Source organism: Aythya fuligula, chromosome 5 (genome assembly GCF_009819795.1).
Source record: "Aythya fuligula isolate bAytFul2 chromosome 5, bAytFul2.pri, whole genome shotgun sequence".
Classification (NCBI taxonomy): Eukaryota; Metazoa; Chordata; class Aves; order Anseriformes; family Anatidae; genus Aythya; species Aythya fuligula.
In genome coordinates, this window is record NC_045563.1 from 59,753,094 (window position 1) to 59,780,628 (window position 27,535).

Consider the following 27,535-nt stretch of genomic DNA (forward strand, 5'->3'; position numbering starts at 1 on the left):
GAGGAGTAGGATACATCTGAATTCTCAAAATTACATAAACGTTTTGGACGTCCTTGAAATGTCAGTGGGTGTTTTTCTTTTTTTGCCTTAAAAGTATCTGATTTTCAGAAAGCTCAGTAGGGTAAACTTCGTCTACTTTAACTTAAACTTAGTCTGACCTAGTCCAATACACAGGCAACGAGGAGGTAGAGATGGAGAACGAGGCTTTTTTTGACTTGAAATTTGCCTTGGATGAGGTGAACCACACTGTACAAGTGCCTCTTGAGCATGAGACGAGGTAGGTGCCTAGGTGAAGGGTTGGATACATGCACACGTACGGACATATGTAAGCAGATGCACCACTAAGGCTTCTGGAGTGAGGCAAGCTGGATCCCACTCCCAGGAACTGAGGCGCTCCAAATCAACCGTGATCATCTACAGAGACGTGTGCGGAAAAATGAATTGTTGCACTGTGCATTGCTGCCAACACGAGGTCCAAAAGTATGAACCCTGCTGGGCAGAGCTCCGCAGAAGAGAGCCAGGCCTGAGGCAGGCATTGTTGGCTGCCAGGACAGCGTGGGCACAACCTGCTGCGGTCTCTGTTTCAAAGTTCTGTCACTTCGCTGTTGAAAATGTGGTTTTGCATTTCAGATTTAACTCTCTGTGGCAGCAAGCGAGATGCTGGCTGCTACCTGCGTGTACCTTTGTAGATATTAGGTACGTGTATCCTCTGTTTGCCTGTGCAAAGTATTTATATATACATATATGCATGCATCCTGTAGGACACATGTCTGCAAGCGTATATATGGGCCTGCTGGTTGTGCTGTAATTCTTCCTACACCCTCTTTTTGGATGGTAAATTATTAGATTCAGTGGTTGGCTACAATACCTTGGCCTGGTTGGTTATCCTTTTTAATAAAGATCATGGTTCTTTGTTTTAAATAAATTTTGGAAGTTATATGGAGAGCTTTAAAATGCTGACACAAAAAAAAAAAAAAAAAAAAAAAAAAAAAAAAAGTGGGTTCTTACTTGGGATTTAGGATAGCATTTTTAAGTGTTTAAATGATTTGGGAATGAGTCACTTCTGTTAAAGACTTCTGCAAAGTTGATCTGACACATGAAAATGTAAGCTCTTGCTTCTCCTATCCCTGAGTAGATTTAAGAAGCCTGTGGAGTTGAGGGAAGTGGCATCTTGGTTTACCCATGAATAGACAGGTCTGTTAATAAGTGGCCTTGAAGGTTGGAGATCTCTTGGCTGAACTGTATGAGAAATGCTTTTATTATTGGTATGCAGCAGGTTTAAAGTTAGCACAAGACGTTTGAAGCAGAGTCAGAAAAAATTTGTTATTTCACGAGACAGATCAACATTGTCTGACCTCGTTGTTTTCCTATTATTTGGTTGTTCTATTTCCCAGTGTTTTAAAGAATCAAATCAGGTTCCCAGATAGTCACACTGAAGGTTAGTGAGAACTACTTTACACAGTGTTCATTTGTTCGTGTGTTTTATACCTCTCTATATGTAGTGCATGCTTATCCTGTGTAACTTTTATCACTGCAAACTGAAGCTTGCTATTTCACCAAAAGTTTGGACTGATTTGGGTTTAGTCTTTTAGCCTATTTTCTCAGTAACATTCATCATGACTTAAAAGTTTTCCACGCTATTACTGTTTCTTTGGGAGTAATGATAAATATTAGTTGTGGTGCCAAATGTGGCCTTAAATTTTAAGAATTTTTTTCAGTGTCATTTTTGGTTTAATGTAGCTGATCCCACTCTGTGATTAGCTTAGTGCTGACCATAGGGGAAGACAGAAGAAGTTGGTTTTCTGCATGTCCACAAGAAAGAAGAGTGAGGCCAGTGCACGAAGGAGGTGCTGTATTTCCAGTGTTTCCATTTTCTCCAAAGAGAGGAGAACAAAGCTCTTGGATCGTTTATTTGGTCAAATGTTCTCTTCGTAGAGTTTACTTTTTTGTTGTTCTGAAGAATATTTTGTTATCCCAGATTTCTGGCGGGGACAGTTCTTCCAAAATGGTGCCAGCTAGTCCTGACTCCAGCTAGTTTCCTCTTCACCCTGAGGTTATGCAGAGGCTCAGATGGGATAGCGCCAAACCGTGTCTGAGGGACGCAGCTTGCGCTCTCAGTTCTGCTCCTCTGACCTTCTGGAGCTGGCATGGAGCCTCTGAATCCCTCTGCCCATCAGCTGTCCTTCCTGTCACCTTGCCAAAGCCGTTTTATTTTCTAACCTCAGATCCCCGCACCTGATGAATGAATGTTGTTTGGACTATGGCTCTTTTGCCAGGGTCCAGAAAATGCGATGAAACTTTGGGAAAGCATCTCTCCAGTGTTAATGGCATCAGGTTTTCATCTCAGGACACTCTTTTCTGCACTTGCTGTCTTCCAAAGACTGCCTCGATATGTTCCCTCTGCTCAAGGAGCAGCTCCCAGTTCAGAATCTGTGTGTCCCTTACAGTGATGGAGGCAAAGCAAGGAGGTGTCCCCAAAACATACCTTGAACCAGCTGCAGGAACGAGATGTTGTTTGCCTTTCTGAACCAGGACATCCCAAGTGGTGCTACTTGTATGTGGCATCCCAAATTGTGCTGGTGTTTCTTTCCTGTCTTGCTCGCTTCTAGGGAAAGCTAGGCAGGAGTGGTGTGAAGAGGAGACAGACGGACTTTGGAGTCGCAGTGAAGGCCGAAGGCAGTGCTGCAAGGAGAAATGTGGAGAAGCTGTGCTGCAGCAGGTTTGCTCCCCACCTAGGTGGCCCCAGGTCACAAGAGGTGTGCTTACACACCCTGTGTGTTCTGGTCTAGCTCAGGGCTAGACTCTCTTTAGCCCTGTGTGTTGCTTTGAAATGCTTTTTGCCAACTCAGAATTGAAGCTCAACTTTTTAATTTTTATTTCTTTGCAATAGGAATAATTAGTTTGAAGTTATATAACGCAGTGGATAAGAGAGAAGGGAATTACTGTGAGATTTATCCATGCAGAATATAAAAAGGTGAAAGTTGGTAAGCTGTGCCTTACATCTTGCCCAAAATCCCTGTTCTGCACCAGAAAAACAAGTATGGCAAAATCGGTGTTTATGTAATTCAACCAGTCTTTGACGGTTTGCTACCATCAAATGGGTGTTGATGGTAGAACTCTTCCTTGGCTTCATATCAGCAAGCGATTCCTCTAGCCTTCACTCAGCAGGTGTATATGGTTTTGAACTGATGTTTGGAGAAACAGATCCAATCCTACCCTCTGGGCACTTTTGTTTTTGAAGCTGTCTGCTTTGATTCTCTTCCTGAATGTTTTTAATTCTTATGTATGGTACAGCACTTATTTTTTTCTACCATACCTGACATAGCCAATTCTCCCACTATTTTTACATCCAGTATTGACCATTTGCTTAGTTTTTACAGAATGCTTACTTAAATATCAAGTACTGCTTTAAAAGTACAGCTTAAAAAAATAGAGCTTGTATTCCTAGAGTTCTGGTCTTCCTGGCTATTGGTTACCTGGGAAAGGAAAGAGAATTGTATGTCTCCTCTGATAAACATCATCTGTCTCATTAATCTGCATCACCTGCTTGACTGAATGTTGTGGCTGAAGTCTCCGGTCTTATGCTCATTTTTAAGAAATGGGAAGAGCTGGAACACTCGGGTTCTGCTTTACAGTAGACCCCAAAACCCTTTCTGAAATCAGAGAAATGGCTAAGCCATGTAGATGACATTGAGGCTGTAGTTTGTGGTGGTGTTGCTTGGCATGTTTATCCAAAAAAAAAATTTTTTTCCTTCAGTATTCAGCTACTGTTTTACTTGGAATTGAAAGTTAACACAAGCTCAGCTCTGCAGAGCCAATTTCAGGTAAAAACCTTGCGTTTCATCTGCCACTTTGAACAAACATGACTTGCTTCTGGTACACACACTTGAAGTAAATCTCTTTAAGGTCTGTGAAGTCTGAATCATGGGATTTTTTTTATTTTTTTTTACTCACTTTCATCTTCTTTCATAGCTCAGTCAAGTCACTCTCTGTTTCCTTCTTTGAAAAGGATGCTGCTAGTTCACAGAACTATGCTGCGTGAGGGGAATGATGGTTTTAAGCTCCAGCACTGTTAACATGGGAATGTTACTAAATCATTTACTTCTTGCTCTCTCTATAGGTGCTCAGATGACCCAGCCACTGTTGTGTCTGAGTAGATTTTTAGTTACCCTGTTCAGACCCCCAACACAGTGGCTAGTTTAAGAATCCCTATAAGAATAGGCACACAAACGGAGACAGACGAGGCACGTGGTCCATAGGGGGTTTATTAGGTGTGCACTTGCACTACAGTACAGTGTGGTATAGGCACATTTGAACCAGATACAAGTAGGCTAAATCAAGAACAACAGCTGCAGCATGGAGGAAATGTAATCTGAAAATCCTGCCCAGAAAGGAGGGTAAAGCAGTTCATCCTGAATTCCCTTTTTCTCCAGCTATGTTATAGCTTGCATTTGAGCTCTGTATTTTAAAGCTCTTTTGTACACACATACTTCAGTGCTGTCAGTTAAAACTGCAAAGTGACTCTTGCAGGGGAACCGGGATCTGAGCCGCTGTGCTATGCTAACATTACAGCTTGAAACGTCATCAAAGTAAGGCATCCTAATAACTTCACTGCTGAGTTGCAACTACTGCCTGCTAGGAGACAAGGTTTGTGGAGCTCTGAGAAAATCTGCTGGTTCAATCAATAAGAAGGGAACTGAGCAACTCAGTGAGCGCTTGTTTCCTTGTCTTTTCTCTTTGCATTTCTAACGCTTTAGCTAATGACCTGGACTTCGCCTCAGATTACTTGTTAAGCATGGAAAAAAAGCCCTCACTTGTTCAATATCGACAAGCAGATTTTTAAAATTTCACTCAACAGCAGCGTGCGTTCATACCACGTATTGTGAAACTTGACCAAAATGCAGCCTTGCAACTGATGAAGGAAAGTGAAAGGGGGAACATCCAAACTAAAGCCCATTTAAGCATAAAGCTATTTTACAGAAGATACCCATATGGAAGGAGCACGCATTTCACTTCTTGGTTCTGAGTTACAGATAATTGTGTTCTACAGGAAAGAACATCTTCAGAAACAAATCCCAGAACAAAACACTCGCTTTTGCTCAGTGGAAACAGCCCTTCAGGGGAAGAGAATAGCAGTCAGACAAGAAGAAATTGTAGGTAAATGTGACCATATCGAATATCTGTTTACCTTTTATTGTATCCTAAGTATTTTTTATAAGCTGCCAAAGACTGACAGCCATATATAGCCTGGTATACATTATCACCTTAAATCTGTATACTTGTAAATAGACCAGCGTACGGTACAACGAGTTGCTTTATAAAACCCATGAAGTGCCAAAGCAGAACAAAATATTCTGTTCCTACCTAGCTATTCTTTCTTGAAGAGAAGATTTCTGAGAGATCCCAGTGCGATCTCATTTCTGATTTCAACCAACAAAGTAGAAGGAAGCACCATTTGACCTGCATGCTGCTGCCCGTCTTGCCCTCTGTAACTTCTGCCCTGCGATGTCCATGGTGTGTGCAGTGAACTTCGTGTAGCTGTACTGCAGTCGGAGGAGTTGCCCATTCTCACATCTGCATCCATCTCTGCACTTGTCTGTCGCTTTTCCTAGTGGGGTGCTGAAAATTGCCTTCAATTCTGGGTCTTGGATGTAATGTTCCAGGTCAGAATGAATTGTAGCTGTCCCCTCCTTTTCTTTGTATAGTCATTTATTTCAGTTGAAAGCGTGTCTAAGCTTGACACAGTAATGCTTTATACCCAGCACACATGGGTGCAAATGGCCATGGCTCTGGATGGTCTCAAGGGACACCAAGATGACTCTCACCCCCTCCTAGGTGTCGGAATATTGCTTTGGCCATTTGAATTCCCATGGACAGCCTCTTACTAAGCACTTAGTAAAAGGTATTTTCTATCTGTTCTCCTTCACGTCATGTAGAAATGGTCACAGGACTCCTGTCCCTGTCTCTGCGACAAGACCGTGACTGTCTAGTTGTGGTCACACAGAGTGAGAGCACTGACACGTTTTGTGCCTGTCATTTGGAGAGGCAGGGGTGTAAGCTGTGCGAATGAGTGTCACTTTCTGCCATGCCTGGTACTCTGATGAAGCAGGTTAACATTCAGAGCCTTAAGACCCATTCAGAGCCTTAAGAAAAAATCCTCCACTGACAAATTTGTCAGGTGTTCTTGTCCTGTATTTCAGAAGGCAAAATTTCAAGATTTTCCTGTCTTCTACAGGTGTAAAAAGCAAGCATCTTTAATGCTTATTCCTCTCTGCACTGCAGCTGCTTCATGCATGATATAATCCTCACGTATTGTCAGGGGTCCAGCTACATTCAGTCTTGCGCAAAGTCGTGAGCCCATATTTTGTTCAGTGCTGAGCTGAAGGTGCTTTCCTGCTGGGAGGAATTGAAACGTTTGAGTAACACCAAAAGGCAAACCCTGTGCAGCACCCGTGAGCCTTAGTCATAAGAAGTACCACTGGTGTTTGCCTGTGAAAGCAGAAATGTCAACAGTTAATACTTGCAGTAAACTTTTCTCCTTGCTACCTACATGCAGCCAAGCAAACCTCTCTCTCGTACAGAATTTAGGTATGTTTTTGTGTATTTCTGCAGGTTTTTCTCTTCAAAATGGCAATGTATAACTGAGAAAGAAAAAACAAAATGTGTCATGAACTAGCACTGAGTAACCTAAACCATGGCTTGTCTGAAAGAATGTGGAACGATTCTGTTAAATAGCTGCCTGTTAATTTGTGGGGCGAGCCATTCAGCTCCTGCTTTGATTTGCCCTGTGAGAGTAGAATGAAATCTCCACTCGTATTTGATATTAGATGACAAGATGGCACTACCTCTAGTGAATGTGCTGAAATATTTGTCTGGTGCTTAAAACACTGCATAGGAAAATGTACCACGTTCCTGTGAGAATACAAATGCTTTTTTTTGGTAAGTGCTGTTCTTACCATACCTTTCCCTATTTGTCTGCAGGGCTAGTTTCTTTCTCTTCCCCTCCGTTACTGTGCATTGTGGCCCTTCCCCACATACCGTTTTCAGGCTGTCAGATGTGCTATGCTGCCCTTCATGGCATGCTCAGAAACTGTTATAGACATGGTTCCCACATTGTAACTCTCAGCTATTTCTCTGGTCTGAAAATGAGGATAGAAAAGGGAAGTTATGCCCCGTAATGCTCTTGCTTCTTTGCTGTTCGTGGGATAGAGACTGATATTGAAGGAGAAACAAGAAATTGGGCTTTCCCAAGTGAAATTAATTTCCGAGTAGATGTGTAGCCTTATAGCTCCATTTTATGGTACTCCACATTGCAGTGTGGCTCCCTGAGCATGCTCAAGCTGATTTTCTGACTCTTCCCAGTAGCTGGCTGTATATTATAGTGAGAGATTTTGTCGGCTGGCCTGGAGGCTCTGACCCAGTGCGAAGGCGCTGCTCTGCTACACGTGTACAGGTACAGGCAGAGGGAAGCTCCTAGTAACACGGCAGTGCTTCTGCTGTAAAAAATAATGAATGCAAGGTGTTAGTTCAGGGCACCAAGCCAGAGAAGCCCCTGTCGTGCTGGCTTCATGCATTTGTTGTGAGGAGGCCACGGGCAGTCGTCCTCCTTTTGGTACCAGGAGGAAAACCAGACACAGGACCAGAAGGCAGCTGATATTCACTGGGCTCAAAGCCCTGGCACATGGGGAAGGGGAAGGAGTGAGCGGTGCTGTGGCGCCAGTGTTTGGGGAGAGCTGGTCGTGCTGCCCCGCTGGGGTGAGGACCGGGTGTGGGCTGGAGGCTGGCTCTGAACTCAGCGAGCCTGCAGCACCGTGACTTCGTACTTGCTATCACAAAACCTATGTTCTTCATCTGCACATTGAGCTAGCGCCGCAGTGCCTGTGCGTTTCTTCTAAGGCATTTTGGGGTCTGTGTGTGGCTCTGAAGGCCGTGGGCCTGGGCAGCTCCAGCAGCAGCTGGATGGGCTGCCTGAGTGCAAGGCAGCTCGCTCCGGGGAAACGTGGCCATCAGTGTGGCTCCGTGATGCTGCTGGCACTGCACAGGTCTCTTCATTGGTTTCTACTTCTGCTGCTCAGCAGCATATGCTGTCTTGGGATTGTGTCTTGTATTCCGCTCACCAAAGGCAGCTTTTAGACTCAGCAGAATATTTTGGCTGTCCTTCCAGCTGCTGCTATGTTTCTGTGCTTTTGTATGGAAAGAATTGGGATTAACTCTGTCTCTTACATTGTGAAACTGCAAGTTGTTTCGACTTATGACAGAATTGCTGCTAACAAAAATGCAAAAGTAATATATTATTTCTTTTATTTCATACTATACCATCACTTCCCAGGTGTTCTGAAAACAAAGGAAGACTTCACTCGTGTTTTACAACCTTTGTGGTCAGATGTAGTCTAAACCTTTTGCATATTGTTATGTTACGGCTTGTAAGGCTTGAAGCCTTTCCAAATAGCCAAAAGACACCTGAATTTTGTTCCAGGTTCTGCCCTGATTCTGTTTCAAGTTGACTTGCTCTGAGCAAATCGCCAGTCTCTCGATGACTGTAACTTTATCTATAACCATCTGAAAAGTAGCACTAATTTAAAATTAAAAGAATAATAATATCGAGGTATTGGAGTATTGCTGAGAGCACAAAGCCTGTGCAATAGAGCTGGACTAAAATGCTTTAATGAATCCTTAATACGCAAAGCTGTCTGCTGAATAGCTTGTCTTCCAGATACTTGGGTTGCCTTCAAAGCCAGCTTCTGTCTGTGTGTGTGGTTGGGAGAACAGGAGCAGAAGGAGGAGATAAGCTTTGAAAGATCTCAGTGATTAGTCTCCAGGGCACAATGGCTTAGAAGCAGACTGCAGCCCGAAACAAGGCTGCAGCGATGTTTGGAGCTTCCTGGTTTCCACCAGGTTTTCCTAACCGTAGCGAAGTTGCTTGCCTGCTAGGTGGCTGAAGTGGTGCAGTGAATCTCACCCAAAGCATCTCATTTGCCAACATTCATTTTTCCTATCTGAAGAACAGAGTGCGCAGCAGTGAGGAGCAACCGCAAGACCCCTGCTTCCCCAGAACCCCCTCCTCTCTCCAATATGTAGCAGCTTTACTGTACCAGAAGTATTTTCTCCAGTTTGATCAAGTCATGGATTGCGGCTGTCACTGTAGTTACCCTGAGAAAAGCCCAGGTAATGCCTATGCCCAGAGGGAAGACATTAACCATTTATTGGTTTTGTGACCCAAACTGGCAAATTAAGGGCTTTTCTGCTCCCGCTTTGTGTGTATTTCTTGTTCAGGGGAAAAGCCTGTTTAGTCTCACTGCAGGCTGTTCCTTAATGAAGGCCTTCCCTGAACTCACCTTTCATTAATTCATTTTTTCCACTCCCTGCCAGCCCTCCCGCAAGTCCCAGTGATGAAGGTGCAAAAAGCAGACTCTGCATCTTTTCCGCCAGTTCTCTTTTCTCTGACAGAAATCAAGCACCTGCCCTTTTTGTGCCCAAACCTTGCTCAAAACGTACTGCAGGCAGGTGTGGTATTGCACACCTATTCTGGCCACAGTAACTCTCTGCCTTTTAGCTTTCTAGACATCGGACTTGCTGCTGAGGGTCATCACTGGGACCCGCTGTTCTGCGTCGGTCAGCTCCCGTCAGACCTCCAGATTTCTGCCTGGCACTCCGTATGCATATGGCCTTTTGCCTAAGGCTATTTGTGAACCCAAGGTACTCTGTATGTGTAGGTTTTTGTCTGCTTTCCCTCAGCTCATTTCAGTAAACATGAAGCTCACTGGAGCCACGTACAAAAATCTGTTTGTTGGCCTTTTTACGTGCTTGGAGAACTGTGGGCTGGAAAAGGCTTGGTGCTTATTTTAGGGCAGGTATTCTTGTATGCGGGTTTCCTAGCTTGTGAATTTTGCTGAGTTTTTTTCCAAAGATGTTTAACTAGGTCTACTTATTACTTGGAGAGGCGTTAATACGTCGTTGAGCAGTTTGTGATTCAAGGTGAACAAAATCTTTCTCATTTCCTCTCTCTTGTCCTGGTGGGCTAGGATGAAAAAAAAAAAATCCTTCAGTCAGATGTAGTGAATCCCCATACAAACACATCAGCTCATTGCGTTTGGTCATTGCACTAATTGCTAAGAGCTCAGCCACAAAAAGCTTTCCATTGTCATCTCATTAACATAAGAGCATGTTATATTTCCTTTTCATTAAACTTGGAGGTTTTTCCCTTTGAAGTAGGCTTACTCTGCAGGATCCACGAATTAACATATTAACAACTGTGCAAAAGAATGCCTTTTCTTAGGTGCAGGTGTTTTTTTGTGGTTGAATTTTTCCCTGAATAATTGTTCCACGATGCGTCTTGAGTCTCTTGGTTTGTGATACCTTTTTCTTGCTTGTTAATAATGACAAAAATATTCTTACCTGGAGCCTTACTAAAAAAAAAAAAAAAAAAAAAGAAAGCTGTAACAGTGGGCTTGGCCAGGGGCAAGTGCATTGCGCAGCCCTTGCTTGTATATAGTATCACCCTTATTATTATTTTCCCTTCCTTTCCTGTCCTGTGAATTTGTTTTTATCTCAACACATCAGCTTCACCTGTTTGTCTTGATTCTCCCCCTATCCAACTGGGCAGGAGCTAGCGAAGGGCTGTGTGATGCTTCTCTGTCTACAGGGTTAAACCACACAAAAGCTCGTTTTAGTAACATTTACACCTAATTATAGAAGAAGAGAACTTTAACATAGTAATATATAAAGAAAGCAGATGAGAATGAAATGTACTGAGTTTGCAGGAGAGAGAGATGATCCTGCTATTTTTGGAATAATCGGTTTCTGAATTAGAATTATGATTGGGGTTGCAATGCTGAATGTTGCCTTTTTTCTTCTCGTTGTTTGTACTCTGGAGTGGTGCTTCACGCTGTTTAATACCTGCTGCGTTTCAAAAATAACAGTGGCATCGGAAACACGATGCTGTTGCAGGGTGGCTTTCTTTTTCATTACAGGAATTCACAGGCGCAGGCTGCGACAGCCAAATAAAGACAGGAAAATAGGGAAGAAATATCTCTTGTTCAGAATAAGGGGGGGAGGGGGCGTTATGTATCTCTTCTTATGCCAGCAATTTATAGAACAGGATTTACATATTCTGCTTTAAGAAAGAGTACTGTAGGGTAATAATAACACACGGACCATGATTTGGGATGTAAAAGTAGATTTTACAAAAATAAGTGACAGTGAAGGAAAATAAGGGTAATAAAAGCAGTGAAATAATGCCGAAGCAAGCAGAAGAGGTGTGATGATTAAGAGTAAGGCATGCTGGAGATCTGTATTTAAAGGAGAAAAATTAGGTTTCGTTCCTACTTCTTTGAAAGCAGGAATGAGCTTTGTTTGGCAGCCTGGCAGCTTTGTGTGTTCCCCAGTCCTCCAGACTGTGCTGCATGAACTGATTACAGTGGCACTAGGCTCAGTTCGTGCTGCTAAGTTTTGCTTACTGAGGTGAACCTGAAAGATGAGGATCCCACATCATTTTGGGAAAGGTTTAAAGTGCCTTTAAAAGAGACCTTCCTATGGGCACAGAACAAGATATTTGCTGAGCTATTTTCAGATGTCTTTATTATTTTAATCTCTCTTATGTTGTTAACGATATGAAACAAGGTAGGCAATAGCTCATTCTGTTTTTTTTAAGTTTTCAAGAGAACCTGAATGTTTTTCCCCCCTTAGCAGGATTTATTAGAACCTCATTAGAATATGACTTGACCAATCTGCTTCCCAAACTAGTTGACGCTGTTGTGTTTGCTGCCTTTATTCAGTGTTGTGCATCCTCTCTTTCAGGTGACTCTTGTTTCTCCTGGGGATGGAACGAACACGGGATGTGTGGAGATGGCACAGAAGCAAACGTCCAGGTCCCGAAGCCAGTCAAAGCCCTCGGTTTTGCAAAACAGATCTTAATTGGATGTGGGGCAGGACACTCCATGGCTCTTTGTCAAACTTCACATTAGACTCAGCACACCAGAAATGAGCATCATGGATGTGGATGGACATTTTTGTACTGCAGAGCTCAGTGTTGCTGCGGGAAGATTGCCTGTGATCAACACAGCAGCTGGAAAGTGCCAAAGTTTGTTCTGAAACTAAAAAGAACGAGTTTGCATATAGAAGAGTATTAGAAAAAAATGAACAATTATTTTTTAAATTATTTCATGGGTTCTTTACGCATGTACTGACTTTCTTATCTGCAGGTAGAGTGACAAACATTTTGTCTTGATGCAATATAATTGAAGAAAGAATGAATTCTTTTTCTTTTGAGAAGTCTGTGAGGAGAAAGCTGACTGTCTAATCACTTATTATTAGTGTAAAAATCCAGCCTGTGGATATTATTTTATCTGCATGTTATGATGAGCATATGTTGCACCTGCCAGCATCTGCTGGAGTTGAGATCCTGGCATCTTAGAAAATCCAGTTTGCATCACAGAGGAGTGCCAGTGAACATAAGTAGATGCATACACACATTTTAAACAGAAGATCAGAATTTAAAAAAAAAAAAAAAGAGAGAGAGAAAGAAAAAGATAATTTAGAAAGTAGGCTGGCAAAAAGGAGAAAATGAGGCCCTTCTGAAACAAGCTGCAGTTGATTAAACTGTGAAAGGAGCAGTGTTTCTGAGGAATTATCGTCTGTCCCAGACATCAATTTATTATAGGTTTGCAGGGATGTAGATCCACATGAATTATTATTGAATTGCAAAGCAAACCTAAAGTTTCTGAAGCTACTGCTAGGGAAGAAAATTTTCTAAGAGCTCTTGGAAACAACAGGAGAGTTCTTGTTGAAGAGCATAAGTCAGTTGTAGCTGTTGAGGACAGTTTGATCCAAGATAGCTCACGTGTTTCCAGCTGCATTTGGATAGGAAGACTGCAATCTACAAACAAAGTTTTTACAAGTTCTCCAGCTTATAAGACAGCAGTGTCAGGTTGGTTCTCGCATCTGCTTGGCAGCCCAGCTGAGTTACTGATCAGAGCATGCCCACAGGAATAGTTCCAGGTGAGTGCTTGGTGGAGAACGTAGGTCCAGCACTGATTTTGGTGACAGAAATGGAGAAGTGCAAATTGCCTTCTGGTATCATTAACTGCCTTTGAAGCTATTTATAAAACCGTTTTTCACACGTATGGTGGATGCCATTAAAGGGCTGTTAGAAAATAGGACAGGAAAACTTTCTAATGATATAACAGTTAACTCATGAGGGGGAGGGAATTAAGGTCAGAGTATGAGCTGTGTGGCTTTCTCTCCTTGGTTGGCAGCAACTGTAGTTCAAAGGTAATTTTCAGATGTGTTTTCTTTTTCTATTCAATGGAGAATAAAATTGTAGTATGAAGCTGCTTATAAAAGCATTACAGATACTGGAAGAAACTGTAAGGATAGTAGAAGGGGCCTTCTGCAAAAGGTGTGAAATTGAGTCTTCTGCTGTTTTTTTTTTAATCTGTGTTGGTTGTGGTTCTTCATGGTAATATACTGTTCCAGGCTACCTCTGACATGTTTTACTTATCTGACTAAGCTGCTGTTCGCTGACTCCTCAATACTATTTTCTGCATACAGCATCCTCTCTGTTACATGCACTGACCACTTTCTCATGCCTTTTTGTCAGTCCTTTTTTGCTGTTTTATCTGAGGGTTCTATTTCTGTTTTCCTGAGATCTGTGTACTGGTAAATATTATCTCGTTTCAGTAGTCATACCCTCTGAATGATTTTGCTCCTTGATTAATGACAGCTGGTACGTGACCCATAGGACCTGGGGTTATGGTGTTGAGAGTGCTTTGGTTGTGTACGCTGTCGCTGCGGTTCCATTCAGAGGAATCCAACAAATTATATAACAAATAAATGTCACTACTTTATTTGACTTGTTGGTCACTTTTTCACATCTGTAAGATAAACATGCCTTTGGAAATGTGAAGAATGATTTGGGGTTTTAAAGAATGAGAGTCCTTTGGTTTGTTTCTGGTCCTGTTCTTGAGTTTCATATTGCCTGTATTCTTCATCGTTTGAAAGGGGGGGGGGGGGGAGGACTGCTTTCTTTTTACCCCCTTCTTTGTCTTGCCTATATAGATTGAAAACATCGGGAAATAATAACTTGTCTTGAGAGCTTGAATTACTCCATGCTTTACAGTTGGTCAGGACCTCTACATGCTGTAGTAGCATGAAGAGTGAATAATAATTCATTGTAGGTGGTACATGGTTGAATGTAAAAACAAAACCACCACCACAACGACAGCAAAAACCACACCAAGTTGTTGCTCATTCACTCGGAAATGAATGCCCTGTTCTGTATGTCAGTATGCTTTGTTTACAGAATAAAATGTTGTACAAAATGAACGGAGGCTTTCTGCTCTGAGGAAGGGAGCACACAGTGAGAAGCTCTCAGTCAAGCGAAGAAACCCTCTGCGTTGCTGGCGTCCGGAGCTTAGAGAGTGTTGCTTGTATGTGTCCTGATGGAGAAGGTCAGTCTCTGCAAGGCAAAATGCAGAGCCAGCATGCTATGCTAATGCTTCTGCAGTGCAAAGACCAACTTGGTTATGCGTGTCATCGCTTCTGAACAAAGAAAGCCTTTTTACGTAAGCAGGATGCATTCAGAAGCAAATAAACTGACAAGGTTTGTAACGTATGTGTAACACAGAACAAGGTGAGCAAGTCTCTGTGCAGCTATTCCTGCCTCCCCTTCCGTTTTCTGAAAATAGGCAAACCTGCCAATGAGCCAACATGCTTGGGGGGACAAGGAGGGAAGGCGGATTGAGTATGGGAGCTTTGCTGGACAACAAGTTAGACTGTTAACTCTCAGACCACTGAGATTTCAGGCTCTGGGGGAGAAGAAAGCAGTTGTATATACATCTCTTGTTTGAAATCACAGGAGATGTGCAGTTGTTACTCCTAGAACCACCAAGACGATTGTGGGCCATTTTAAAGAATGCTGGGAGCAGGAAAGTGTTCTTTTCCAGAAGTTTTTCTTTCCTGAAGTGAGAGAAGGAGTTAAGAGAATCGTAGTAGGCAGGATGCTGACTAATGAATACCTAGATTATCGTATTAAAAATAGATGTTGCTCAATGTCTTTCCTTACTTGTGTGCAAAATAAGTCTTAAAAGTCTTAAAACAAGAAGTCCTGGGGTCCCTCACAAAGGATGGTTCCTGACAAAAACAGAGAACCTGTCTCAAGAACCGGCTGAGACCGACCCTGTGGTTTGGACAAGAGCCTTTGGACAAGGCAGGAGGTCAACTAGTGCTGATGAAGAAGAGTTATCAACCTTCATCCCCACAACCCCGGTGACCACCACCAGGAGACATGGCAATGACTTCTTGGAACTGATTGTAAGATGAAGTGGGGATAGGTCATGCATCTGTAGAGGCGCATTGGGAAACTCCATATGTATGTAACTCTTTACTACATATAACCAAGGTAAGTTGCCGTGTTGGGGTGCACAAACATACCTACTTCACAGTCTTACTGAGTGTGGGGTCCGTTTGCCACATGTCAGAAGGATTGGTTTAGGCCACTTGTGAGTCACTTCTGTTATTTGACTTGGTGTAGCTCCATGATGGAGTTGATGCTTTACTGCTTGGAATTCTGGACCCTGTGTTTGTGTAGCTGAGTCAGAAGACTGAAAGATGGGGATGGAAAACAGACCAAGGAGGTAAGTTTGAGTGTAGAGGAGAAAGGTGACCGTGGAAAGACATTCAAATGAGTGGAGCGCAAAGCCTGATGTAGTCAGCTGAAACAGGGAAGGAGCATGGAAGGGGTAGGCAGATTAAAAATACGGGCCCTGAAGACTGAATAATCACACGGGGACAGCAGCACTGCGTTCCGCTGGTACCATGCGAGGGGGGTGAGGGACAAGCTGCTGTTGTTCTCCCTCTCCAATTGTTCGTTAACAACATGAATTATTGACCTGCACTGGGTTTCCTTTCTCATTCATAGCACATCTTGAAATTTTCAGTTCTCTTCAGCTGGAACAGCAACATCTCTGTTCTCACCTTCCAGTCTCAGAAATCTGTAGCTCAACCCTGTGACCTAGTCCAGCATTTAATCAAATCCTTTCTACTTTTCCATTACATTCTTTGAACTCTGAGTCAGCCCTTTGCTTGACTTATGCAAGATGTAAGTCATTTTGAGACTTGCACTTCCTTTTCCCTCATCAGAAATCAAGGTGCTGGCAGATCTTTGTCACTACAATTGTGGTCATGTTTTCACCGAAAAGTCCTCTCGGTTCTCTCAGCAATGTGTATATTTATTATGGCATATGGCAAGCCTTATGCATTTTATTTTAACTAGATACTTTCTTAAAATAAACAAACAAAAAAACACAACAACAAAAAACTTCAGATTTTTTACCCAGTTTTGGAGTTGTGCTAGTGGTATTCACTACCAGCTTATAGTTAAGAGCAGCTGAAAAGTCGGAAAAGGGAAGAAATACTTAAGACAAAAATATCAGACTTGCTTCCCAAAGGCTAGAAGTGGAGGCTTTCTGGTAAATGATCATCTCAGGCAGCTTTGATTGCACTTAAAAATGTGCTCAGTAGAAAACAGACTTAAACCATTTTGTTGAAAGCTGTAGCTTGCACAAAAAAATAATTGGAGACTTGAACTCTTGACATACCAACATCTTATTTTATTTGCAAAAAAAAAAAAAAAAAAAAAAAAAGAGGAAGTACATCCCTTGCTCTTTTTCTAATAGCTTTTGTGTTGTTCTTAATTCCTGATAAATGCTGCCGTCTTGTTCTGGGATACAGTAATGATTTAATAGTCTTGACTTGAAATGGCCCAAAAAAGTAACTGTAAAAGGAGGTGTGTTTTCCATATGCACTTCTCAAGCTGGAGAAACTGCATGTGTAAAGCTGCCGCTGTTTATTTTGTAACCCATTTAGAGTCAGATCTTGAAGTAAGGGATGTTTCCAGTTGTTTGCACATTTCATTCACAGATTGACCCATCAGTTGTCTCCACATTCAGCAGTTCTTAAAGCAGAGGCAGTTTTTACTCAGTAATGCCTCTCTGCAGCCTGGAAAGAGGATATGGAACTGCAAATACTCAGCAATTAAATGGTCTCTGTGTGTTTGAATCATGACCTGGATGAACTGTGTGCTGTGTTGTGGGAGAGTGAGGAAGCACTCGTTGGCAGAGTGCTGGGAGAAAACATTTTTCAGCTTGATTGGAAGCAAAAGCAACGAAGTAATTCTTCCTGAATAAAAGCTGGCCACGGAGATGAGAAAACTCAGGTGACAGTTATTTTGCTAAACTTCCTCAGGCATTTTTATTTTGTGACATGCCAGATTTCAGTTCATTTTCAGACGAGCCTTTACAGAATGGACAAGCCTAAGTTAAATTCCTTTGCTGGCAAGCCTTTGAATTAATTTTAATCTTTCTCCTGTGTTTCCAGACTGTTTTGTCTGTGGACCACCTTGTTATTCATATGCAACGCAGTCTGTATGACTACAGCAATCCCTGATCATCATCATCCTTTAAGTGTATGTGAAGGTGTTCTATAAAACTGTATTTTTGCATTTTTTAAAAAAATATTCAGAAGCAGGGCCAAGAATTGGGAGATATTTCATGTTATGACTTTTTTTTTTTTTTTTTCTGCAAATGACAAATGAGTTTAGCTTTTGTTTTGTTTTTACTGATTTCAATGCAAGAAGATGTACCTAAATCAGGGCAACAGAGGAGTTGCCAATCAGTAATGAAGATGCTCTGTCATTTTAACGGTGTGGGTGCTTAATCATTTTTCCATAATAAAGCTCTGCTTTAAAGTACAAAAGAAGAGGACTTCCTGTAAGGGCACTGTGCTCTGCAGACAAGGAGACGTGGTGTCTCTTACACAACAGAGAGGCGCTTCCCTCCGCTCCTGCCTTGCTTCTCAGTATGTAGATCGTAACAACTCTTCCTACCTAAATACTGCTTCTTGTCTTTTGACCTCAGAACACTTTAAAAACGGGCTAGTCACAGAAACAGGAGGTGAGACACAAAAAATAGACATGTCCTAACCAAGGTCATCCACCATGTGTAAGGCAGAGCTAAGAATAAAATTCCCCATCCTCCGAGTCCCAGGCCAGGGCTCTGTGTTTTATGCCACCAGTCCTCGACGGTGTCAAGCAAGCCTCACTGCTGCTGCTTCCCTCTCTTGGTGCTTTCCTCATCCTCCCCACTGCCCCGGTGGCTGTTAACTCTTACACCCCCACCTGCTGCCTCCTCAGCCTGCCTCTGGCCTTGCCCTGCACCCTTCTCATCACCCAGCCCTCTCACTACTGCTGTGGTTCCCCTGGCCACCCCCTGCAGTGCCAGCACCACCGTAGAGCCCAACACCTGCCTGCTGGGGCTAGGGCCGTGTCTCCTGCTCGTGGTGCTGCTGCCGAAAGCCGAAGCCACTCGGGTTTGGGCACTGCACGGGTCCCTTCGCGACGCCCCTGCTAACCCAACGGCACCACCCTGCCTTTTGCTGGCTGAGCAATCTCACGGGTGCACTCCACGGGCGGTAGAGAAGCTGATGAAAGCCTACAAGCACCTGTTTTTAATTTTTTTTAAGCGCTCGGGTGAATGCAGAGGGTTGAAAACCTGGCCTAGTCAGCCTGAGCCAGGGAGCGCGTGATCCACCGGGGTGGGTCAGGGTGCTTAGTTTTGAAACGTTTGCTCTGAGAGAGAAGCAAAGCAAGTCAAGAGATGCAGTTCTGGATGTATTTTTGTACCCGAAGTTTAATTTGAATTCAGATACTGCTCTTGATCACAAATAAGCATTTATATTCCCATTAGAGAGAGAAATGTTGCACCTACAGTCCTAGATGAATGCAGAGGCTTCGGGGCTTCTGAACAGACAGGTATTTTACGCCCAAGCTCGAATATATGAGAGACTTAAAAATAACCCGCATAATTGAAGCCCATTTGCATGAAGTGAAGTTAGCTTGTGTGAGCCCAAGTTGCTTCCAGGATATATATGGAAAGCAGAGCGGTAGGCTGCTGTGTTTTGAACCTACAGAGAGGATGTGCAGAGTGGCAGCCTAATAGCTGCGCTTGCTTTTGCTTCAGGATCTTCCTAAGCGGCTCTGTGCTCAGTTTCCTTGCGAACGTCCTTGCCTTAGCCCTGCATGCTCTGCTCTGCATTTCAGACTGCTCGTTTGTCCCAGCAGCCATTTGTTTCGGTGATGTATTTTCTTCTTGGCTCTGAAACTTTAAGGAGAAAGAAGGCAATTAATGTGAAAAATCACTTTATCCAGATTAATGACTGCTGCACTTGACTGTTATCACAGTGGTATTAGCTTGATTCTTTGCTGGAGAGAACAGAAAACGCTTCTCAGGTCCTTGCTGTCCGAAATGGCACTCGTGGAGACAGCTTCACACGCAGGGAGGCCCGGCAGAAGACAGGTACCTTGGTGCAGCCTGGGGCGTGCCATCAAGGTCAGCAAGCCAAACAACACCGCAACCGCCAGTGGCTTCACACAGAGCACCAGCACAAGGTGCCGTGGCTGGGAGTTGAGTTTCCAAAGGAGGAAACCTGGGTGTTTGTTTCCAGCAGGAAACAGGCAGGGGGCAGCTGAGCTGCTGCACGTGCTCCTGCTCTTCCGAGGCAGGGTGGTCAGAAGCAGTTGGCATCGTTGCAAATGTGAGATCAGAATCTAGCCATGTGTGTATGGTTTTAATTCTTTTGTCAAAATGTGTGCCCTCTGTGATGGGAGTGGGCAGGTTTGAAGGAATTTGTGCTTTAAGAACAGCCCGGCAAACTGTCCTTATGCAAAGCAGCTGGGATGCTGCATATATTTCTCATAGGGTTCAGGGTCAGGGCTTGGTGCAGCAGCTCCTCCTGAAGCTCTCCAGTTGTCAGCGCTGCCTCTGTCGTGCAAGGGGGAGCTGTGGGGTCAGATGGACCTTAACCTGCAGGGCATCTCCTCGAGAACAGTGGATGGGAAGCACTGCTCAGCTTCTGAGGGGTTTACAGAAGTCACCTGAAGACACAGTTACCTCGAATCGGGAAAAGCTGAGGAGCACTGGAATGAAAATGGGGCTGGTAGATGTGGGAGTGCAAAAAGTAGAACAGAATGACAATTGCCTTAGGCCGTGTGTACCCAACCTGTTAATTATAGCGAAGGCTCATATATATGCAAAGCGCTGCAGAAGGGGAAGACCTATGTGGGATTTACAAGGCTGAATCATTAGTGTTCCTTATTATGGTAATGGGGAATTTGAGCAGCCTTCACACTGGGCCCCTGAGTTACAGCGTTAAATAAAAAATGTGGCAAAGCTACTTGGGGATTCTTAATATGCTAAAAGAGGAAAGGTTGTTCAGTAGGCAACTTTTGGATCCTGGATTAACCTGGATCTTGCCTCAGGAGGTAAGAAATTGCCCATTTATCGGCTGAGAATAACAGCGTAGAGACAGTAAACTAGTTCTCAGGAGAAAGGATAGGTGACTGGCATAGAAATCAAGTACATACTGCTAGATCAAGGACTACAAAGGAGCTTCCTAATTATGCTCAAGTTTAGATCATCAGCCTTTCTCCTGTTTGTAAAACACAGCTTGAGGTCTTCCTTCCTCAATTTCCTTTTCGAGTAGTTTTAGGAAGACAAGGTCCATCTGCAGTTGGCTTTGGTTTTTGTTTTGTTTCTGTTGTTGCTGCTGTGTGTAATTTGGCACTTACCAGAGCCGTAAGTGTTTCTTCTTTGTGGTGTTGTTGGTTTGTTTGTTTTAATCTCTACTTCCTCCAGACCTTAGGGATGCTGTTCCATTACATTTTCTTTCTCATCAGCAGTCCCAGATGCCATAGCTTTTGTTTAGCAGGTTGCCAGCTCTTTTAAAGTGCTTCACGTGAGGATAAAGGTGTATCCTTCCTTACAGAAAGTACTTCATCGAAATGCTGTTGACACATAGTCCATAGCTGTCATTTCTAGGTTCTAAAATGAATTTGTCCTGTTGTGTTTCTTGGTTCTTACTGCTGCATGTTTCGTGTGACAAATGAAATACGACTCGAACACCTGGATTTCTTTCAGGGTTTTGTATCAGGAGGACTGCTATGACTCAGTGAAGAACAAGTGAAGGACGGGGCCCAAAGAAGTAAGAAAAACTGAATTCGTTTAATCAGCTAAAAAGACAAACTTTTATTGTTGTTGAGGAGGGAAAAGGAAGATAGCTAGATAATTATAGGGTTTTTAAATCTTCCCCGTTAAAATTACTAATGGTGTGAATTCTTCAGACATCGGTTGTATCAAGTGTTTGCAGGCTTCATTTATTATCTACTAACCCAAATTAGCATTGTAGAACCAAAGCAATACCAAGCTCTTCTCCTACGTTTCAGTTGAGAACACTGTATTTATTCAAGATTTTAGAAGCAAGTCTCTGGAAACCCCTGATCGCTTCAGAAAAGGATTCCCCTTTACACTATACAGCAGGCACTGAAACCATGATACAAAATTTATTTCATGCTAGAATTGTTTTGCATAACATTGTGCATGCATTTTACTCAGTACTAAATTGCATACAATGCTGTTGTCTTGTTTCTTAAACTTTGAGACAATTTATACTCGAGTATCTTCCTGATTTTGTACTATAAGTCCCAGTTTTAAAATAACACCTTTTTTGTTTAAAATTCATACTGATTACTTAATATGAACAATTTATGAAGGGTCTTTACGTTGGATCTATACATCAATAAAATACAACATAACCAGAGCTGGAAAATTAAATCTAGACCAGCTGTTACTGTCAGGTCCGAAGGAAGGTCCCATGTGTCACAAGCATGCCAACAAAAACAGACAGGAAAAAGTTTCTTATTTTTATACACTTCTAGTTGGATTAAAAGTTCTTGATTTCCATGTCGGTGTGATGAACTGTGAAGGCGTGGTCAATATGACCGATGACTGCCTGATTGCACTTTTTAAAACCATTACTCTGTATCTTGTATACAAAAAGAAGCGATCCATAGCAAAGAAATGTACAGTTTTATGTTTTACATTTTTAGCTACAACAATGTATGTAAAAGTAAAGAGCTTTGAAAGAAAATATATAACTTTGCTTTTTTTTTTCTCCTTAATCATACATTTGCAGTGTTTCTTGATTTTTATTTTTTTTTTTTTTTCTATTTTTGTCTTCATGCAATTCATGCTATGGAACAAAAAAATAGATTTAAAAAAAAAAAAAAAAAAAAAAGATCTTCTACAGTTTTGTTACATTTTGGCCGTAGAAAAAGCCTGCATCTCTAGTACAACTCCAGAACCATGAAGAATCATCCGTAAAACCTGCATGGAGCGAGTTAACTTTGTCCAAATGAGAAGGTCTTCTATGCCTGCACAGTTCCACACAGATGTTTATTAGCCATCAATGTTCATCTCCATCTCGCCTTGTCAGGTCACTCTGACTGCCTCTGTTGGCATATATTTAGCAATGACTGGACTTTCTTTGCAAAGATCTGCATGTAAAGAATACAATCAGTACTTGAGCTTCTTCCCTGTGCTTTTCACATCAAGCTCGGCATCTTAGTTTTAAAGGAAGGAGGAAAAGGTGAAATAGCTACATGCAGAGGCAGCCATATTCTTCTTCAACAGGATTTTTTTTTTCCATGCAGTCAGCCAGACTGAGACCTCTCTACAGTGTGTCTGAGTATTGCTTTCAGCTTAAAATAGGCGCCCATGCAAAGTTTCATCCTACTGTGCTTGTTTGCTCAAACTCCTGCAGGGTTTCTATGGCTCAAAAATATCCTGAGAAAAGCAAAATCTTCCATCGTTGGCATGTTTCAGCATCGGCTATATGCCTAACCCATTCCATACAGAGCCAGTAGATCCGCCATTAGCCACAATAAGCATATACTAGCACAATGCACCAGGAAGGAAGCTATCTGGTGCATCTACCCTTCATCCTATGTACTGATACCATGCAGCATGTATGGCCCGCCAGTACTATGTAAACGCCTGCCTATTGTCATCTGAGTGCTATTTAGGAGTGTTGTCACCTAGCATCAGTAGTAACACCGTTCCCAGCAGGTGCTACTGTGAGACATTGCATCTTCAGACTTAGTCACCTGGATTATATGCAACATAGCATAGGCTAATTGAAAATAAAGCTTTTTAGACCATTCTCTGCTACTGATCCATGCTACAAAATAGATGGGATGGGAGACCAAGAACGTCTCACTGGACTAGGAGAGCTGTAGGGCGCAGACACTGAGGATAATCCTATCGCTTTTCCACTTATGCCAGCTATGCTGTTAAGGCTCCGTGACATTTCGTAACCTTCATTTAAAAGAAAAATGCAAAGTACAGCATTGGATCAATGACAGAATGGACTAAGAATGAGGTCAACATTGTAGCCAGTTCAGTAGCATCTGCATGCACCGACATGCGAGAGTAGTATCGCTTGCAACGTGACTCAGTAGGCCATTGAAGAAAAGAACAAGTTTAAAAAACAAAACAAAACAAAAATCATCATTTTTAAAGGATGGTCAGGCTTTGTAATCGATCCTACAGGCAGCGATGTGATTGTACCCTCAAAAAAAGTCAATGGGTGGGGGGGTTTTGATGTCTCAGTCATACACTCACGCATACCTCTCCCTGCCACCTCATGCATTTTGACCTCAGGCAAAATTAAGGTTTCTGGTAGCTTTGGAGGAGGATGAAGAGACCAAAAGAAAAAAAAAAAATGAAGAAGAAAAAGTAGCAAGTAGCAAAATCCATGGAATTTATTGTGTTGCTATAGAGATACTACTCCTTTGTTCTCAGCATTAAAAAAAAAATGAAAGAAAACAAAATTGCATGCATCGTTTCCCTCCCTCCCCCCCACCCTTCTTTTTCAGACATGCACATAAACAGCTCAGCAAGTGTACAGAGAGTTGCACAAACTATGGATGAAATTCTGTTGGAACAACAATTAAGATGCTCTCAACGTGTTTCAAACAGGCCAACAATATGCTGACGTATATTACTCTTTAGCCAACCGGCCTCCGTTTCACTCAGTAACGGGAGGCGGTTACAGTGCATTGTGAAAACCATACATTCCTCATCCCAAAGGATGTGCCATTTGGAGTGTTCCCCTGATCCACTGGAACCACCCGAACTCGCCCAGGCTGAATGAACGCGGCCAATGCTTATCCAATACAGAATCAAGTAAAACGCTTTGCTACAAAGGTAAATTTTAGAGGATTATACTTTCATATGAAAGTGTTGTGGTCCAACTATATCTTTGTTGATGATAAGCTTTAAACTTATAAATACATACACTATCTATAACTGGCATTTACTAGAACTATTGCCCATCATACAATGGCACATGGGAATTCTATACTCCATACTCAGTGTATGGTTACATCGTACAATCGTTGCAGTTTTAAAATATTGACTATATCATATACTATATACAGTACACCAGTGATAAACACTGATTTGAAGAGAGACCTTTTCCAATTTCCCCATTCCGTATCAACTTTTATGCATATATATGTAATTTTAATTTTTGTTTGTATGGTTTCCTCGGGGTAAGTTACTTAAATGAAACAGCTTGTTTTAAGAAGGGAGGGTTTTTTTCCCATTTGATTTGACTTTTTTTGTCACTAAATAGATGATTGTGGTCATTATCAAACTAAATGCGGTTACTTCTGAGAGATCTGTAGCTGTCAGAAGTCTGAGAAACTAACTAGTAATGATTTATTTATGAAAATGATTTTAGATGGATTATTTTCCAATTGTAAGACACCTGTGCTAACAGATGCTCTTGTGTGCTTCTCTTCCTTTAGTGACCTAAACAGGTATGAATATCCAAATAATTTGTTTTAGTGCTCTGTTAAGGCAGCCAAACAATCATTTCATGTTCCATGAGGATGTTTTTTTTTTTTGTTTTAACTTTTGTTGTCTGCCACCTCCAAGTCTATGCTCCTCAGGGATTGGTAAAATACATGAGCTTTCCAAGTGGCAAACCTTCATCGCTGTCAAATGGTAATTGGCCTCTCCTTGGAGGATGGGCTAATTTAAGGACATTGTAGAGCATTCTCCACTAAAGCTCACTGCACCAGCTAGGGTGGAAGACTCAACTGCCTAGCATAGCTGTATGGGGTAGTTACAGCTCCTCAGGCTTTTCTTTCTGAAAGAAATAGGTTAGAAACTCCAAATGCAGACATCAGGTGGTGGTTTCCAGCCCAAACGTGCATCTCTACAGCAAGCGCACTATTGCGTGCTACAGCTGACTTTCTCTTATTTGTTGTAAACGGTTGCTAACTACAGGTTACAGGACCCCCAGCTACATACCCTTTCTTATTCCTCCATCAGGCGGGCAGGGATATTCCCCGGTTGATAAGAGGAAGCAGGGTCCATATCTCTCCCGAGTGCCAGAGCGGGTAAAGGGCAGGCCCTCATCAGGCGTAATAGCCTGGTCTATGTGGGGACAGTCTTCGTTTGCCAGCGCCGCCTTGGCCACCTCACCATTCAGTTTCGAATCTTCAAACATATAAGCAGAAGGCTATTGAAACACTATGCACTGTTTATTAGTTCCAGCTGCAAATTAAGGGTTCACAGCTAACGAGCTCTATCGCGACACTATAAAAGGTAGCACATCTGTCCTAGACACTGCGTTCGTGTGCACTGCACCAAAATAAAATAAAGTCTGTTAAGTGGAAGAAGAAACAAAACGTGATCATGTTAGGTGTGACAGCAGCCGCCTGTACTTCCGCATAGAGGGGCAGTTTCAGAAACGGGCGTGCATTGGTCCTAGTCCTGCGAGCAGAAGACCGCGGTTAGAAATTGGATCATGTTTTTGCATGACATCGGATGGTGCATGAATGACCTGCTTGTCATGAAGCCTACTGTTGCTCGGAGCTTTGGAGAGGCAGTGGGCTGTGAGTTGTGTTTTAGTATTTGAGTATATTCTGTTTGTGCTGATTTATACCTTTGTGCAATATTCCCTGAAGGGAACATTCCTGCTCTTCCCCTCCCCGAATTTACCCGGGGTGTTTTCTATTGTTTCCAGTATCGGTCGTGCAGAATGGCTGTACACATTTCAGACACACAGAGTACGTTATGTATGGAAATAAGACAGCAGAATGTGGATTCAAAACAAAAACCAAAAACTAAACCAAAAACCAATCCATTTTCTGGTGTTCTCTTCTGAAACACACACGGTATTTGCAATGCCAGCACAGGACACTACATATATAAAACACTACAGCAGGCCATGAATTTGGAAAATAGATGGAGTAAAATTTACTCTTGGCTGTAAATAATAAAAATAGGTTGTCAGATTTGCCCATTTTGCTCCACACATTCCCATGAGGATAGACTGAGAATAGCATGTTTTCTCTGTGTGACTTGCTTGATGTTTATAAAAACAACTTAAAGTGCTATTTAGTGTAGGATTTATTTTAGGGTTTTAAAGTGCAAATTAGTATATTGAGAATATACTCGAAATATAGCACAGCTCAATATGAGTGTTTTGGTTGAAGGGAGGAAAAAACAGTCAAAATGTGCTTTCTGGAGTTTCACAAATGCTGAGACACATTAACTGTAGGCAGCATCCTACACCTCGGTTGCACAATGCTTATTACCTAGACGCTGTAAGGCAATGGGTGATCCTGCAAGTAAGTCTTTAAGGAAAGACAAAGTCAACGGATAAAGTTAATTTCAGTGCCTCTTCTAGATTTATGTACTGTTTTGTTCTTAATGCTACATGATACTGATTATTTTTGTTGCTTTGCACGCATGCACACACAAAGATGTATATGACACATACTACACATCTATCTATGCACTGGTAATTGCATACTATTTCTTTATTTGTATTTAGTTATCATTGTCACTACCAAAACAGTCTTTTCTGCAAATCTAACCTCTGCCTCCTTTCTGCTCTGTGTAGAATTAGCCAATTATTTCCCCAGAGGGAGAGGTAGTAGCATTTTGTTTTGTGAGCAATGAAACAAACAGGTCTCTCAATACATTAAAAACAATAAAAAAAATAATAAATAATAATAATAAAAATCCATGGGTGCATTTTAATGTTTGTAGAGGCTAATTTCAATAAGGTACTAAAATTTTAAGGTTGCAGTGAATTGCAATTGCTTTCTGTTTGTGACAGTGCAATTCAAAACCACTCTTGGCACAAAACCCTGGCACGGCTGCCATGGAAACCACGACATTGCAGGTACTGAGCTGCTGCTTTCAAAACCATGTAGCTGGGTTTGGGGATGAGCAAAAAACTGGGCTTCTTCATAAACCTCTGCTGCTCCAAGCAGATGGCTCTAGTCCTGACACGAGAGGCAGCTGTGGCAGCACAGCTGGGCACTGACATCTCTGAGATTCCCACTGCTACACCTGAGCCTGGGTTTGCAGACTAAACTGAGTGATGGAAGGGGCACTGGTCTGTTTCTGCAGCTCAAAATGCCTCTGAGCAGGGTGGCTGTGGGTCAGGCTGCTCGCTGATAACAGCCATCGGTCCTTTTGGAAGCAGCTTTCAGGCTCCATTGTGGTCAAATGACAGGAAAGTTGACCTTGGTAGTTATTTCTTAAGCTGTGTTACACATCGCTAGTGACCCGAGCTGCAACTTGTTTGTGCAGCCTCCTCAGGGTTCTTTAACATGGGTGAA

General features: G+C 42.4%; 2 protein-coding genes across 5 annotated transcripts in view; one reads left to right on the forward strand and one right to left on the reverse strand.

Moving 5' to 3' along the window:
* Window positions 1–12,490, forward strand: part of SERGEF (secretion regulating guanine nucleotide exchange factor) — a 136,199-nt gene extending 123,709 nt beyond the window's left edge. Inside the window, exon 11 of one of the 2 annotated variants that reach the window (XM_032189011.1) lies at window positions 11,797–12,490. In XM_032189011.1, the coding sequence (XP_032044902.1) occupies window positions 11,797–11,963 (167 nt within the window). In that variant the 3' untranslated portion in view covers window positions 11,964–12,490. The remainder of the gene's footprint in view (window positions 1–11,796) is intronic. The other variant, XM_032189012.1, reaches the window with a different exon arrangement.
* Window positions 12,491–22,134: 9,644 nt separating this feature from the next.
* Window positions 22,135–27,535, reverse strand: part of KCNC1 (potassium voltage-gated channel subfamily C member 1) — a 102,688-nt gene continuing 97,287 nt past the window's right edge. Inside the window, exons 3-4 of one of the 3 annotated variants that reach the window (XM_032187717.1) lie at window positions 25,209–25,397; window positions 22,135–22,384 (exon numbers count right to left, since the gene is read on the reverse strand). In XM_032187717.1, the coding sequence (XP_032043608.1) occupies window positions 22,320–22,384; window positions 25,209–25,397 (254 nt within the window). In that variant the 3' untranslated portion in view covers window positions 22,135–22,319. The other 2 variants (XM_032187719.1, XM_032187718.1) reach the window with 2 other exon arrangements.